Source organism: Choristoneura fumiferana, chromosome 21, assembly GCF_025370935.1.
Source record: "Choristoneura fumiferana chromosome 21, NRCan_CFum_1, whole genome shotgun sequence".
Taxonomy (NCBI): domain Eukaryota; kingdom Metazoa; phylum Arthropoda; class Insecta; order Lepidoptera; family Tortricidae; genus Choristoneura; species Choristoneura fumiferana.
The window spans coordinates 11,584,261-11,602,251 of NC_133492.1; the positions used below are offsets into that span (position 1 = coordinate 11,584,261).

The 17,991-nt window shown below is 37.0% G+C and overlaps 1 protein-coding gene across 1 annotated transcript in view; it reads right to left on the bottom strand.

Moving 5' to 3' along the window:
• Positions 1-17,991, bottom strand: part of LOC141439992 (furin-like protease 2) — a 207,508-nt gene that overhangs the window by 19,583 nt on the left and 169,934 nt on the right. Inside the window, 1 exon segment of the mRNA XM_074104450.1 lies at positions 4,748-4,852. Within this exon segment, the coding sequence (XP_073960551.1) occupies positions 4,748-4,852 (105 nt within the window).

Here is a 17,991-nt window from a genome sequence, read left to right on the forward strand (position 1 = left end):
ATTTTTGTCATTCCAATGATAAAAGTCAGCATCCATTGTTCTGTTTGCAGCACCCGTTATGGGCGCATCTGGGCACAAAGAGATGTCACACAAACCAAACATTGTTACCCTTACTACGGCAACGGCAAAAAACACGCAAAAAATGGTATCGGGAGCAGACAGAGTTTTGCGCTCGCTACTCTCACATCACAGACGTAGTTCAGTCCTAAACTAATAAAGTTTGCAGAGGCGACCGCAGTCCTAACAACCTATGGGTTCAACCAGATTTGAACAAAAAAGTACCAAGCTCGTGTTACGCTACTCACTCCACTAAATTGACCAATTTGCGCGTCGTGGGCCATGCTTGTGTTGAGACTAATTAAAATTCTTACTTAATTCGTTTAAACATTATAAAGAGACCATTAAAAAGTATTATGAAATAGTGGGCGTGTAGCGGTAGGCTTCGGCGGGCTCATCAACATGAGAAAGGCCGTCCGGAGCGGGGTGGCACGCCCCGGAGTTTTATTATCCTTCTGTCCAGTGGCCCAAGTCGGCCCAGCTCGCTTGTTACCGCACAAAGAGAAGAAACTGTCACGGTACGTTAACATCCTCAACACGCTCGCTACAAATTTAACCGCCCGCCGCCCGCGTCGCGACGCCACGCTGACCTGCCCTACTTATTATAATCGCTTTCAAGGGACATTGTACCTACTTAAAGCTACGTAAAACTAAAAACTCTAGGTACAAGTTTTTTTTTAGTAGGTATTTGAGCTTTCAAGCATAACATTAAGTTTACACGTAGAAGTTCGTAATTTATGCGGCGTTTTACATTGCAGGATTTGCAGGCCAGGTTTTAAGTAGATGCTGGCGGTTAAAATGCGGAATGCTTGTCAATAATTTGGAAATAATTCCGATCCGCATTGGCCATCCCTTCAAATAGCGAACCTACTGTGTTAAAAACAAAGTTGTATTAAATACTTGTGATTTATAGATATCATTTAATAATATTGTAAATCTGTTTAAAAAATATATACCTCGTTGAGTTTCTTGCCGGATTCTTCTCAACAGAGGTTTTTCCGAACCGATGGTAGATTTTTTTTGACATTCGTAAGTGCTTGTTATAGCCTAAATTGAATAATGATATTTTGACTTTGACTTTGAATAAATACTATTTTGCGAATCATAACTAAGTACTACTACTTTGCAAATCATAACTACTACTAAGATTTTCTGGAATAATATAAAGAACTAGGCACAGATTCCTGCAAATCCTTTCGGATTCATTTTAGATATACCTAGGCAAAAAGAACATCTGAAGAGGTACGACGCGTCTTTTATATCACAATATTACATTCGTCTTTTCAATTCTATTATTGTGCTATAAATCCCCGAGACATTATTAAGTACATACGGTATAGACTTTTATTTGAACACGTTACACCCTCCCACTGAACATGTCATACAGTAGTACGCGTCGTACGTTGTTATTGCTATTATTTAGCCGTAGCTTTTGCTCATCAAAAGAAAAGTAAACGTGTGACTTGGAAAAAGATGTTTCTTCTGGTTGGATTGCTGGCAAAGGGCAGAAATAACGAACAAGCGGATGGCAAGAGCGGCGGTCGTGAGCGAGTACTCGAGCTTAGCTGACGTTAACCTGTGTAGTATTCATTTTCAGCTCGGATTCTAGAATTCTATTAAGGTCGTTTGTCACGGTCAGCTAGGCACTACAGCGCCAGTAGGCTTTAGTGTGCAAATTCCACGTATTTTTTTTATGAACGAAAATGTGGATATTTTTATAAAATAATGTACATAACGCCAATAGCGTGAAATTTGTAATATATCCTACCAAGTTTCAGATGTATTTTAATTTAGAAAATAATTTATTTTCAACGCGGCAGCGGCGACTGAGATATTTTTGCACACATGCTTGTAATTTGTTGTAAACAAAAATCTTTGCTAATTTCGCTGTCATGTACGAAGCGCGGATTGGACCAGTTGCATTAGCTTAGTCTATCCTATCCTATATAGCTTAGGAAGTTCGGGTTCGAACCCAATGTGCTACTAATCTTTTTTTTTTAGTTCTCGATCAACGATTTTTATATATATTTTTTTAATATTGTAGCTAAAAATGTTTATGGCCTAATTTAGGTACTATTTAAAAAAAACAGTTTTCTATCTATTAACATGCACAACTATGAGACTATAATTCCTATAGTCACCGACTTCGAGCTAGTAGGTACCTAGAAAAATATTTTCAAGGGTTTTGTATTTGTAGTAGATTCCATTTTTTATTTTTTTATTTTTTTGGAGTAGGTTTTATTTTTTTGTTAAAAAATTTCTTTATTTCTCACTTTTTAGTGATTCGTAGCCAAAGTACATCTCACAACGATCCCATTCAGCCCAAATACGGCTTAGTTACGTTGTTTTATAACAGAGTTCCGTTGCTTACCTTCCGGCTTCAGTGTCAGATCAGTTCGAAAGAATCATTAACTTAAAGCTTCTTCTTAGTCGCTTATCTAAGTATTAACGATTATAGATGAGCGAGCATTACTTAGCTTTGACGAGTTTTTATTTGTCATCTACGGTTTTCTTCATCAGGTCCAGTTTACCAAATGATACTTTCTGAATGTAAATGCTTATCTTAATGCTAAAATAGTCAAAATCGCCATAGGTGTGCCTAAAAATTTGAGGTTTGCCCTCGATTTCTCTAGGAGAAGAGTAAAAAAAGAATTTTGAAAATCGGTCCCCAATTGACTGAGTTATCGGCGAACATACATAAAAAAAAATTTGAACATATAAACTACTCTTATTTTGAAGTCGGTTTAAAAGGGTGAACGTGTTTTCGTGTTATCCGATCCGATATCGGCATCAAGCATCGACATTTTACAGTAAGTAAAAACCATGAATTACGTACCTTCCCCTCAGACTGTCCGAACCACAGATTATCAGATCTGATAATAAACGCTCTGAAATATGAGAGCATAGCTTGATTTGTTGCAAAATATCAGCAGGCGTAGAACAACGACAATATCAAGCAGGCGCAGACTGTTTGTGTCTTGTCTTGTTTGTGTGTTAAGAAATGAAAGATTAATGAAGTTATGAATTGAAGTTGCTTAGAAGAGATCGCTATGATGCGATAAGGCCGCCTTTTGCTAACCTTTAAATTTCGTCTCTGTGTACCTGTTTTCTGTATTGCTTACTACTGTGATGTTCAAAAGATTCATTGTATTGTATCGTATAACGCTGTTAGTTATACATTTAAAAATGTGATAGTTTAGTTATAAACACATTAATTAATCATTACATGCTTTACCAAGGTTAAATATCTTTGAGTGACTCTTCTCATATGTGTGTGTGTGTGTATGTTTAGTAAGCGTAAACCTGCGTTTCCATTCCACCAATAATGTGCGTCAGAATGTGTGATGTGGGGTCAGAAGGTTCTCGAATGGCGTCCGCGAAGCGGGAGACGAGCTGTCGGTAGGCCTCCAACAAAATGGAGCTACGACCTGGTTAAGATCGCGGGATCGCGGTGGATGCGGAAAGCACAAGACCGGTCTGAGTGGAGAGCCTCGGGGGAGGCCTATGACCAGCAGTCTTTCAGCGGACATGATGATGAGATGAATAATGTGCGAGGATTTGTTGCGAGGAATATGTTTTGCATTAACCAATAGAAACGCTTCATTTACCTCGCCTCGCTCCGCTCAGCTGTTTCCACCACAGATATGCTGTGCGAGGATGTGTAAATGAAGCGTTTCTATTGGTTAGTGAAAAACACATTCCTCGCAACACATCCTCGCACATTATTGGTGGGTTGATGAATGTATGTGTAATATATACATTTTTTGTACTGATTTGTGGTGTGCAATAAAGAATATTTGTATAATGGGTGGAAACGCTGCTTAATTTAATAAGCGTAATTGATGAAAAGTTGGTCGCTTGTTCCATCTACAATATCATCAAAGGTAAGATTTGACATATTATCCGGAGGATATACAAAAATCGTTAAATTCTATAACAGAAAAACGATATTGAGTTTACAGTCAAAGATCATCGAATAACCTTTATTACATAAAACTCAATTTCAATTTCAAATAAAAAAAATATATATCAATGAAACCGGCGCAGCAAAGCAGGGGTATTTCATTTACAGCAAAAATTTCAGCACGAAAATATATTAACGCGTAACAATTTACTCGTAACTACATCAAAGGGCGAAATCGTACACCGTCATGATTTGAAAGGAAATATTTTATTGTCGGAGGCGGCACCATGACACCCAATTTTCCGTGTGCACACTCGAGCCTGCCAGGGCAGTGGCAACCCTGCCTCTAATCCGCGACCTCACTTAATCTTTTCGTCGTACGATGTATGGTCCATGTGTACGGACCTTACTTTATCTTTATTTTTTGCCCACGATGTATGGACTCCTGTTTCGGGCGAAATTTACCCTTACTTTTATGCGACACTTGAAATCTAATTTTGTTTACTCGCAGAACGGTTGTTTAGGACGGGTACGTATGAGACGGCATAAAATATTCAGATTCTAAATGTGATTTCTGATAGACAATTTTTGAGAGCGCGCAAAAGCCAGCGGGATAATCAACGGCGTGCTTCGTGTGATGCGATGAGCGCGCTTAATAATAAATCATTGGGATTGAAGACTACCTACTCGTACTCGTAGACATAAATGATACCTACTTAAAGACGCATTAAGAAAAAGATAGGTAGCATTAAAAATAGGTTTTTTTTTTCATCTCTATTTCCTTACCTGAGGTTCGTCGTTCAGCTTCCTATGGTGCTCATGACTGGGTTCCGTAGAACGCTTGTGAACTTCATGATGTGACAGCAAATAGTAGCCCTTGAGGGAGCCGATCTGAAACAACAAAAACCGTATTGAATAAAGTAAACACACACGTAATAAAAACAGATTGTGCTTCCGCCACATTAATGTGTTCGCATCAAAATAAACCATTCGATTGAAATGTAGCCGCTGCTTGATGCGCCCTCAGATGGACACAGTTTTAATACTGATTCTTTACAAAGCATTTACAAAGTGTCAGTAAGCTGTATCGACAAAATTAATAGGAAACTACTACAAAATTCTCGGTAATTAAGTTGTCCAAGTTTCTAGCAGACCGGGATATCGAATGAGGGGGGTTCCATTTGCAAACAATTGATCTTTTCCATTTAAGGTACTGTTACACATGCTAGTTACTAGCACGAAAGCATGCTACTATTTAGCAAATGCTACCTACTAGCATGTGTGTATAGGACAACGTGCTACTATTAAAAGCACCACAGCACAGCATGCTTTTTTAGTGGCATACTGGTACTTCAGGTACTAGCATGCTTATTAGCATGCTAGTAACGAGCATGCAGTAAGGCCCGTTGAAGAGTGAATCTGCATAAATGCCAGGCGTTAACCTGCTTAGACCCCTGAATGAAGCTACACAGCCGCCTCAGCTGCCCACGCTAAACTGTTAAATATCAAGCTACATACACAGCTAATTGTAAAAATTTGGCGGTCGGCCTTGCTGCATAGCCGATGATTACGTGCCTTGCACCAATTTTGATATTACGAGGCGGTCGCCAATGTAGCCGTGCGCTGCTCAACGCTCGCTCGTGCGTTAACGTCCATGCTATTAACTAACACTCCCGCCACCCCCACTTCCCTTTTATTAAAGTGCGCTATACAAGATGAGACCGATTGTCGCCAATGCCGACCTTACCTCTCTCGCCCTCGGTTTATGTCACCGTAATTGTGGAATGAGGAACTAGGAGTTACATTTTGTAGGTGGAACTTTTTCAAAGTCCTTGTAAAAAGGGTGTAATTCTGATAAACGTTCACCAATTATACTCTATTACCCGATATAACATTGAGCTTTCATTAAATCATAGAATAAAATAAGTAAAATACTTATAGGTAGTCTACAAAAATACGCTTTAATGGTAACCACCTAATTGCTCCATCATGAGACCATGGAAGCTACCATTGGTTAAAATACGCCCTAAGACTATTCCAATAAGCTCAAACACGGCTCGGTGACGTCGTTTTGTCTTGGAGTTCCAAGGCCTAGTTGACTGTTCCATATCAGAGCCTAGATACCATTCTGAGTTAAAATACGCCCTAACACTATTCTACCTACCTTTTTTTTTCTTTTTTTTATTCAACTGGATGGAAAACGAGCAAGTGGGTCTCCTGATGGTAAGAGATCACCACCGCCCATAAACATCTGCAACACCAGGGGTATTGCAGATGCGTTGCCAACCTAGAGGCCTAAGATGGGATACCTCAAGTGGCAGTAATTTCACCGGCTGTCTTACTCTTCACGCCGAAACACAACAGTGCAAGCACTGCTGCTTCACGGCAGGATTAGCGAGCAAGATGGTGGTAGCAATCCGGGCGGACCTTGCACAAGGTCCTACCACCTACCATGTTATTAAGTACTGGGTGAAAATCAAGTTGAAAAATTATTTTACATTCATAGATAATAATATAATATGTACACACATATATGTAGATACATTAGATACTTAATTATAAGTGAAACTAAGTATAAGCGATTTTTTGTCAAATACACCTTCAAAATAAACTTAACAATTAACTACCAAAAACCTAGCTACAACACAGCTAGCATCAGCCCTCTCGTTTCGTGTGCATCGAGCATCGAGGCCCATTCCGGCATCGAGCATTTTTTCCGCGAGTCCGAAACGAGCACTTACACAGCGGGTCCCGGCTACCATACATGGCGGCCTTTATCTGTACTTAGGGAGCGCGATGAATAGCATTAACCTCACACGGCGTAGTGTTCGCACTGGGATTTCTCGCGTGAGAGGAACTACCGGCTCTATTACCTTTATTGGCGTTATAAACTTGACGTTGGCAACTTCGGCGCGGCGGTTCATTTTTGGGGAGTTGATTTTGTAAAAACGAACCAGTTTCAGGCGGTTTCTTAGGGATATACCAATGCTATTAACCACTTAAAATAAAAAGGAGGTTATCAATTTAATGAACTGCTACCATCGATTTAATGCTACAATTATTTTGCTCAGACACGACCTGCGCAAGGTCGTGTCTGAGCAAAGTGATTGTTTCAGTTCATTGATTTGGACTTCCGCAAAGTAACGCCTGATTCAATAATTGGTTATCAAGTCGTCTCACATGTATTGAATATTTTCAGAATTGCACAATTATTGTGCTTATTAGCCTATACTAGCTTCTAACTATGTAGGTATACCATTTTATGTATGCATGTATATTTGTATATTCGCATGTTATTTTTTTATTTAATTTCTGGGAGTATTGTACTCACAATATTTACGCCGCTTGCTCGTCTTCGATGTCCAATGAGATGTGACGCTGTTTAACCTCTCGAATGAACAATAAATTATTTTAAAGATTTTGTGTAATATTCAAGTGTTAACTTGTACTCCAACTGCACAGAAGGCGAGGGATGCATTCAGTAAGCTTTTCCAAGGACGGAATAAAATAAAGCAAAATACTTGATATGCTAAGAAAACATTGGAATTTACTAGTACACCTGGAGGCGGTTGAGGACTTACTGCAAAAGCGGTAGGTAATAAATACACTGCAGTATATAAACGTGAAGTTTTTCCTTCAGTTGCAGATACAAGGTCGAATGCAACTCGGTCAAGAGAAAGAACAACGGAAGGGACTAAACTGTAATGCAATAATATGAATTCAACAACATGATTTAATGAGTGCAAAAACTAAGAGCTGGTTTTCTACTTGTCGGATGTCGGGGCCGGATTTTAATCGGATGTTCCAGTGGCAGAACATTTTATATGAAGTTATTCACACTGGTCCGACACCGGTTTTCTATAGGAATGAAACGGATCCCATACCGTTCAAGTAGGAATGGGCTCTAATGAGAAACCAGATAGGAACCACAGATCAGATCCTAACTAAGTGACAATGGAACCTAACTGAAAGTATTCCTCGTCCAACGGAAAAAAATCCAAATCATTAAAATTTGATAACTTTTTAAAGTCTCTTTCTTAAAGTCTGAAATTTATTCACTTCATGTAAATACTGAATACTGCATTTTCAGATGAATTGCAAATTTAGAAGCGCATAAAAGCGAAACGAAACATGAATAGAGCTACCCTACCCAATCGAATAGCAGCCTTGGATTTTTCGAATTTCGCATGGATTTCAACTTTTTAATCAAATTAAATGCACTTGCAAATGATCAGATGTATCGCATTGAACCACCACCACAGTGGTTGGGCGAGGACGAGAGTTCTGGAGTGGAGACCCCGTGTTACGAGCCGCGGTAGAGGTGGACTACCGAAAAGATGGACATAATCATAATCATAATAATCATAATGGATGGACAGACGATATCCGGCAACAAGCTGGCGTAAACTGGATGCGAGTGGCAGTGGATAGGCAAGACTGGAAAAGTAGAGAGGAGGCCTATGTCCGAAGAAGGGCGCTATAAGGGCTGTTATAAATAGATAGATAGATCGCATTGAAACTTTTTTTTTTAGATTTAAGTAAACATTGTTACTTATATAGGTCATACATTATTGAAGTCCGTTTTTTTTTCAGCGGATAAAGTTGCTTAAAGCACCACGACAAGTTAAGCAGAGGTTTCTGCTACTATTTGGAACTGGAAAACCTTCCAGTTCCAAATAGTAGCAGAACCTACCTTGTCTACTCCCTACATAAAACACAAACAAACACAGTGAATCTCTTTACAAAAGTAATGTAGATATATATGTTTAGTTGAGCATAGAGATTATAATGTATCGTTTAAAATTCGATTGTACATTAAAAATACAGGTCTAATTAACAAAAAGCATGTAATTTTTAATATTATTTTAAGAATTTGAATTGTAAGCAGCCGTTACGCTGCCCAAACTTTGCAAGCTTTCCTTCAAACCATAGTTTTTAAATTCAACGTAAGCTCAGTGCTGCTGCCAAAGCCTCCCTGCACCCCTGCGCTGATCTGAAGACTAAGTACGACACCAGAGGTAAGAGTTAACAGTGATTCCGGAGGAGCTGAAGACTTCGAGCCAACGGTGCCCGTTACCGACGCCCTAAGATCCTGCCCTGCAGCAGACGAGGAGTTCTCAGGTGAGAGCTTCCTACAGCAGCTATTTCTTTCGCGTGCTTTATTATTTTATTTATTAATTTGTCGCGAGACGCCATATTTTGCTTCCGGCACGTTCCTTCACCATCCCGACTTTCCTCTCGTTGCTCTTTCGAAATTCCCATACAGTCCACTTCCCCTTTCTCGCACATTTTTTGGTCCGAATAAAATATCTTATACGAGCTATCGTTCTGCGTTGGTACGTACTCATGTAACTTTAAAGGTACGTGATACATGTATCAAGCAGGCAGGTGTAAGTATGTGAGGGGAGGATATTAGCGATTGTGCAAGTTGGAATGGAACGTGGATAGACGTTATTGATGATACAAAATATGGCAGCATAAATCCGTATACGAGCAGTAAGGTGATCCACATAGATTACGATTCAGCTCGATTAGTTCGCATAAACGCTGCAAATTTAAACCAAATAATTTACACCCACATTGTTGAGTAAATATACCTACTTATTTACATACCTGTTTATACAATATACGTAAAAAATAAATATCGCTTACATCTACTTATATTTTGCTACATCGAACATATTACTAACATGCTGCTGACCTTGCGTAATGACCGATGCGTATTTTGATCAAAAAAGTAGAACTTTGTTAAAAAGCTCTAAAGACTTAGAGGTGAATGAATGGCCCATAATATTTAACAAACTTTCATACAATTATTGTAATTAAATAATTACGAATCAAGATGTATAACTGTACAATTGTTATCATCAATTTTCATTTGCTTTATTAATTACTAGCCTTAAACCGAGGCTTCGCCCGCATTAGAAATAGCTTAATGCCGTCTTAACTCAACGGTTGTATATTATGCCCGTGCAATTTTTAGAAATATACAACGGCAACCGTTTAGGTACTTACACGATTCTTGTTACGATGGCAACGCAATAAAAAAATGACTCACTGTTTTGCTCGAAAAAAGGGTTATGGTAAGAATTTGAAAGGACAAGGTTCGCTCGCACAACGCCATCTATTGATTGCAAACGAAGTTAACACGTCATTTTGAGAGCCGAGGTACGGAGGAACGTCACCGTTCTTGGACAGCGCCCTCTATTCTTGTTTAAACTTAAAATATTATCCCACCCATACCGGGATATCACGTATCTTATGCCTCAATGCAGATCTTCGTCTATCTGTACGCCAAGTTTCATGTCAAACATCCAAACCTCCAAACATCTTACAAACTCTTACATTTAGGTATAATATTAGTAGGATTTTTCTGTTTCTACGTTTTATGGTGATCAGATCATTGTAGCTATTTTTTTTTTCTAGTTTCAAATATCTATGACAGTAGCAACTGAAAAGCGCTTTTTTAAAGGCAGTGACCTCGCTGTAGGCCCCGTTCTCTGCGAAACAGGCACGCATTGGGCCAACTGAAGGATAAAACTATGCGTCGGATTTATGCGAAGCTCCCTTCGAATGTTATACTGTTATATTTATACAGCAGTTAAGAAGGTTCTCCCGTGATATGGTTATATAGCAGTGGAAATCCGGCCCTGGAATATATTGCTTGCGGAATAGTTTCCCCGTTAAGTTATTTCGACTGCGTCTTTAAATAGCTTTACCGAATCTGTTTCGTTATTTTGTGGGCGTTTGTGTTCACATGTAAATAACACGGATGTGTTTTGACATAAATATGAGATTTTTTATTACTTTATTCGAAACAAAATTGGTTGTTTTAGGACGGGTACCAATTCACGCAAACGTTTACTTTCGTTTTTGCAAATGTTTTAACATATTGTATATTTACTAGATATTACTCGTTACTTCATCTACTCAAAATGCCTGTTATTTATACCCGACTGCGTAATGAATTTGACCAGTAGCTACGTGAATATGTACAATTAATTGTACATTAATCTGTCCTTCGTACTTGATCTTTTTTTAATTGATATTCAATAATTAAAATATTTAATATTCATACATGCCGCATGTCATCAAGACTGGTTCAGCGACAATTAGTCGAAATTTTTTACTTCAACTTAGACGATTTTGCAAACTAAAAACATTACATTTGCAGGTAAACTTTAGCATGGTTACAGACATTAAACTTATCTATATAATACAAAAACTACAAAGAAGATTCGCTACAGGAAAATCCGAATAGTATTAAGAGTCATTGATTTTTTGTTTGTCTATAATTATCTGCTGAGAAAACCCCACTAAGTAAATAAGAGAGTGATTAAGCCCCGACCCTGACGTCATTCTCCCATTCTATTAATAGCACGATTTTTATTCTTGCAACAGAAAAATCACTTCCATAGCTCGAAACTGAAGTTATACTAAACAAGGTACTACTAAAACCAAATGACAGTCAATTGACATAAAATGTCAGCTGTCTTCCGGTTTTAAACAACCACTTTGTGTTTTGACTTTAAGTTCTTGATTATAATAACAGCAATTTTGTAGCAAAAACATGGTACCTTTTTCATCCCACTGCACTTTAAATTAATTTTATCCTGATGCAGATTTGCATTAGACATAAAAGTTAATTACCATAGCACGGACAGGTCATCTCATCGAAAAAACAAATATGGAAATAGAACAAGAATCGATAGAGTCGTAATACCTAAGATAAGATTATCTAAAGTAGATATTATCGTAATTTAACATTTGACCATTCTTATTGATTTCTGTCATAGTTTAGGCAAAGTGAAACAGTTTTGTGGCAATTGAAACTAGTAAAAATATTGACTTATGATTATTTCTAAATATTTTAAATATGGTAAAATAGAAATAAGGTAGAAACGGATAATAAGTGGGTATGGTAACTTTTAGGTTACCATTTATTCAGTAAATAGGCCGCAACGGGCACTTTTACACGTCATTTTTAGGGTTCTGGAGCCAAAATGGCAAAAACGGAACTCTTATAGTTTCGTCAAGTCCGTCTGTCTGTCTGCCTGTCTGTCCGTCCGTCCGTCCGTATGTCACAGGCATTTTACTCGAAACTACAAGACCTATATCAGAAATTTGGAGTACAGATGTCTTGTCAAAGCCGCTATTTAGTTTTGTAGTTAAATTACAAAAATAAATATTTATAGGGGGGGGGGGCTCCATACACGTAACAGAAATTAAAAAAAAAATGTTTTTAACTCGCATCAACGTGTGGCACATAGTTCAACAGCTCTTTTGAAAGGATAGTAAGGTTTCTCAAAAACTTTTTTGATTAAGTGAAGATTTCCGGAAATAATCGCTCCCAAAGTAGCAAAAATTGTGTCCCCCCCCTGTCTATATTGTAAACCGTTTGTCCAAAAAATATGCAAAAAATATGGAATGGTAACGCTTCATAAATACTTTCAACGAAAATTGGTTACAACATGATCGGATATACCATTTTGAAGTTATTGCCGAAAAACTGCGCTCCTCAACAATAGGACTTAAGTGCCGTGAAGATACGCTCTTTTTCTGGTAATAGATTTTAAGACTGTAGTAAGTGTATTAATTGTGTTATAACGCACATAATATTACTTGTTTTTTTTTCGTAATGGCTACGGAACCCTATCTTGGGCGTGTCCGACACGCACTTGGCCGGTTTTTTTTTAAACTACCAGCGCTTTCGGAAAGACCATCATTGCCAAAAAGAATGCGCCGCAAGAAACTTGGCAGAAAGTTTTTTTTTTTTCAAAATAAAATAATTACAAATAAAATACCTAAAAACTACAATATAAAAAATGTGATGACCTGTCTGAGCTATGTTAATTACATTTTGCACAAGAAGTTAACTTTGTCTCGCTATGGCGCGTTAACTTAAACATTTCGTAACTATAAATATACGACATAAGTAGTTTATAATGCCTTAAACTTTCGTGATTTTCACTCATAGTCAAAATACCACGTACGGCTAGGGCTTATCACGCTAACACACACGGGTAATATTTACTTCGACGTTTCGGCAACATTACAGTGGCCGTCCTCTGTAACACTGTCTGTCTGTAATGTTGCCGAAACGTCGAGGTACATATTACCCTTGTGTGTTAGCGTGTTAAGTCCTGAGCGACATAGTTTGTTTGTTTTTGTTCTAACCAATATTAGTTATGAATTATGATAGGTATATCTTACGTCAACAAAATAGGTAACTAAAAAAAACTATGTCGTGTAATCTTAAGAGGACGATATTCTTTATGAAAAGATATTCTCCTGACCTCCCTAAATGTAATTATTTCATCTCATAATTCTTTGTGCAAAACTCTACATATATTGGTTTCATATTGCTTTGGTTCAACTGTTATGTAGTGAAGATTGAAAGGAATAAATAAAACGTCATTTTAATTGTAGAATTATCTATGTACAGTACTGTCCCTGGACAATGCACTCTAAAATATCCAATGTTACTCTATCTATTCATATAGTCGTTAGAGCGTATCAGATGTTTTGGAGTACTCCTGTGTTATCCAATATTATTGCAATCACATAATTTCCGAAACTAACGAAGAAACTAGCTCCAAAATAAAATATGAATTCTGGTAGAGGCAAGGAGAGCGCAACTCTAATTTGCTCCTGGAATGGCAAATACCTACGTTCCAATATTTTGCCTCTAGTCAATACCATTACTTATTGGGCGAGCGTAATCTTTCTCGACCACTCTGGCGTCGCGTCAACCATAGGTACTTAGATTTAACAGGCAGCTCGATAGCAAAAACTATAAATTAAATTTCTTTCTTAATGCGTATCGTCGTAAATGTGGGTTATTAATTTACACGCCACAAATACCGATTATGATAGCACGTGCAAATTATATATACCTGCCCTTAATTTGGCAGTGTTCACCACAATGTACATAATTCAAGACTATCTTTTTGTATTTTTTTATGTAGAATTTTTTTTGGAATATAAGGTAACGACGAGGTTTGAATCATGATTTTTTTTTACTTTTGTCAATAAAAGTTTAAAAAAAAACATTGAAACGTAGAACCTCCTCCTTTTTTGAAGTCGGTTAAAAATGACGCCTTTTTTTGGCACCAACTCAAGATCTCATGATGGAATCTTAGGGAAATCGAGGGCAACCTTCTAATTTTATAGGCACACCTATAGCCATTTTGGCATTTTTAGCGTCTAGTCAAGTATTTACATTCAGAAAGTATCATTTGGTGAACTGGACTTGATGAAGAAGGCCGGAAGGTATTCAAAACGGAACTCTGTTATTAAAAGAACATATGTACCTAACTAATTAAGCCCTGTTTGATCTTAATGGAATCGTTTTGAGATCTAGTTTGGCTACAAATCACCAAAAAGTTACGCATATGCCTATTCGCGACTCAAATACGGCATTATCTTATGGGGAAACAGCACTGATATTCAGGATATATTTACTTTACAAAAAAGATGTATACGGATACTCGCCAATATTAAGAGTCCGGAAAGTTGCAAGGCGCATTTTAAAACACTTGAAATTTTAACACTGACATCCTTATATATCTTTGAGATTTGCAAACATGTTAGGAAATACCCACAGTTTTATACAAAGCAAAAAGACAAAACAAGACGCTTTGAAACAAGATTTAAAAACAATTTAGTTACTCTGACTGGATCGAAACTAAAACTGCACAAATCATCTCCAAACTCGATGGCAATTAAAATTTATAATAAAATGAGTGACCACTTCAAAAATGAGGAAGATGATATTAAATTTAACAAACTACTTAAGCAATTCTTGATAAAAAAAAGTTATTACTCGCTTGAAGAATATCTTAAAGAATAATTGTCACAGAGCCTACCTAAACCTACCTACCTAATCTAAAATTAAATTAAAACATATTTTAGCAATGCCATTGTTTATCCACTCATTGACACATCGTTTAAGATAAGACTATGATACTAATATTAAATCGTCCTGACATACCTATAAAATAATATTCACTAATAATTATCGACTTATTCCAATAACATTCTGTCATACAAGTATTGAGTGACTACAATTATTAATGTTACTGATATTGTCTTTTAATTATTCTTTTCTATTTTGATTTTGTATTATTGCCACAACTTTAATTAATTCTAAGATACAAATTTATTGTTTTGGAAACTCTCTCTCTCTTAAAAATGCTGCGCCCTTCCGGGTTTCATAATGTTAGTGCTCTATTGTACTTTTGATATGTGAATTGCATTTAATAAATAAATAAATAAAATAAAAAGTGGGAAATAAAGATTTTTTTTAATAAAGCAGAAAAACCGACAAAAAGAACAAAAAAATTTAACCGACTACAAAAACCTTGAAAATAATTTTCTAGCCTGAAGTCGGTGCCTCAGCTCAATATTATCGTAAATGGAAGAACCAAATAAATCAAGGTTTTGAAACCAGACAACCCCACTTGACTGCTCCCCAAGTGTCTGCTACAATCTTAAAGCGCATAATACATATTCATTCGATGAGTGTATCCCAGTCTATTTTGAAGGAGATTTAGAGTAAAAGGTTGCACTTCCATTGACACGTTGCGTCGACGCGTACAATCGACCAATCGTATTTGTTGAAATAATCACACAACGTCATATGTGTATTTTAAATAGTTAAACACACATAGACGTGTAATGTGTCTTTTGATTATGTATGTCGCCAGCAACTTCGTCTTCGGAGATTTCGTGTATATCGATCCCGCGGGACACATTTTTAACAAAAAAATTACCAACTACAAAAACCATGAAAATAATTTTCTATCTAATACGTAGAAATAGTAGGTAAGTAAGTATAATATAAGTAAATAGCCAGATGACATCGTTAAAAGGCAGCCACTTTTGCCAAAATACTGTAAGTATAATATACTAATCGCGATGCAACCCTAGCCCCGGTTCGCTGGCGGCAGCATTTTTCATACGGGCCGCAATTTATGTAGCTGCCTAAAAACGTTGCAAGTTATGTTAGACATCAGATTAAGTTATTAGCTACTTAAAATCAGCGGGGTATCAGCATTTTATTATAAAGATTTTATTTTGGTCTTCTCTTTCTTCATAAAACAGCTCTTGTAAAATCTAAAGCCTTCTAAAATGTCTGTAACACGAAAGATTTGAAGTATAGTTTAGTTGCATGCTCAATTTTCAGCCCTGGGAAGCTTTTTATTCATTCACATACTTGAATATTTTTATTATGATACTATTTTGGAGATCCAGATCCAATCTCATTCTCCATTGACCTTCATGGGATTGATTTAATTCAACGCATTTCTGTTTATATTCCAACGACAGCCCTAAATAGTCATCGATCAAACATCCAAAGTATGACCAGAATCGCAGTAATAATATTTAGTAAATTGACTTCTCGGAATTCTGAGCGCTCGCAATGATCCTCAATTGCTGTTTATTAGCAATAAATTAGTGGTACCCGAGCGTACCGAACGCCAATACCTCTTGCCGGTCACAAGGACCAGACAACTTCCACAACTGCGGAGTGTTTCTTACAACTTTTAATTAATTGTCGAAGTTTAGGCAAAACCACGACAGCGGGGCTACTCGCATTATATTCTATCGCAGAATATACATTGTAAACAGTGTTTCTTTTCATCTCTATCATTAATTCATTATATAAAGTGAACAATACTAAATAAATGGGAAATAGGTAGACATTCTTACTTAGTCATGTGGCGAAGAAAAGTTTAAAACATGTAGTACCGATCCCATTTAAGCTGCCACTCTTTATAGTTTAAAGCAATTAGCCATACTAGATTGCGACTACGGCAGATGTCATTTGTTTTCTTTATCACCAGCATGGATACTTATCTGACAATCTCTAGTCTCTATTTCTAGAGCCCGTAGGACGTGTCCTATATGTATTTTTGCATGCTCCACTGTGGCAGATATTAATGCAGGTGACTGTACCTCCTCTACACGTAAAGATGGAATGTTTTTCGTTTCTAATCTAAACCCATACTATGGGGTATCGTTCGATAAACCCTTAAAAACTAACGTAGGCTTGAAAATGCCGTTTTTTTTATTTAGGAATCAGTTTGCAAAATATTAGATTTAAAACTGCTAAATTTTATTAGAGCCATGTTGATGAATTGTGTTGTTGTTGATGATGAATTTAGAAAAGGAAAACTACCACAGCTAAGCAGATTACAAGCCGGTCGAAACTCATTTTAAATATTTTCCGCATATTAGTACGGAACCCTGCACTGCGCATGCCCTGACATGCTCTTGGCCGGTTTGTACTATATGATATAGCGTTATTCATAGTGGATGTGGCGAGAAATAAAACATGGGAACGTGTTTGGATTTATTTGAGCGTATTTGTTGCAAGAGGCGAAAACTGAGTCTGCAGCGGCAAACAAACTCGTACCCGCCTATAAATGCGACCATATTTTCACTGAGGTTATTTTTAGCCTCAACTGTCGTTTCAGTTGAAATTCATTAGTAATGTCCTCACAGACAGGTATACACTGGATAGTCAAAAGTCAAAATATTTATCTTTATTGAATTTAGGCTATAACAAGCACTTATGAATGTCAAAAAAATCTACCACCGGTTCGGAAAAACCTCTGTTGAGAAGAATCCGGCAAGAAACTCAACGAGGTAAATTTTTTTTAAACAGATTTACAATATTATTAAATGATATCTAGAAGTAAGTACATCACAAGTATTCAACACAACTTTATTTTTAACACAGTAAACTTGGTTTCCTACTCAGTCCGATCTAAAACCACTGTCGGATAAACTTAAATAAACTAGAAAGCTGTTGTCAAAACAGCGAAAACAATTCAAATTTTATGGAACTTGGGAAAGCTTTGATGTTCGTTCCAAATTATTACTTACCTATATTCCGTTTTACAAGACGGATCGGTGGGACTGCAAAAGAATAAAGTTCAAAATTACATTTCCGCTAAAGGTATGTCGATGACATGATAGAAGTATGTGAATGTCAATTGCAATATGAAAATAACTCCTACAAT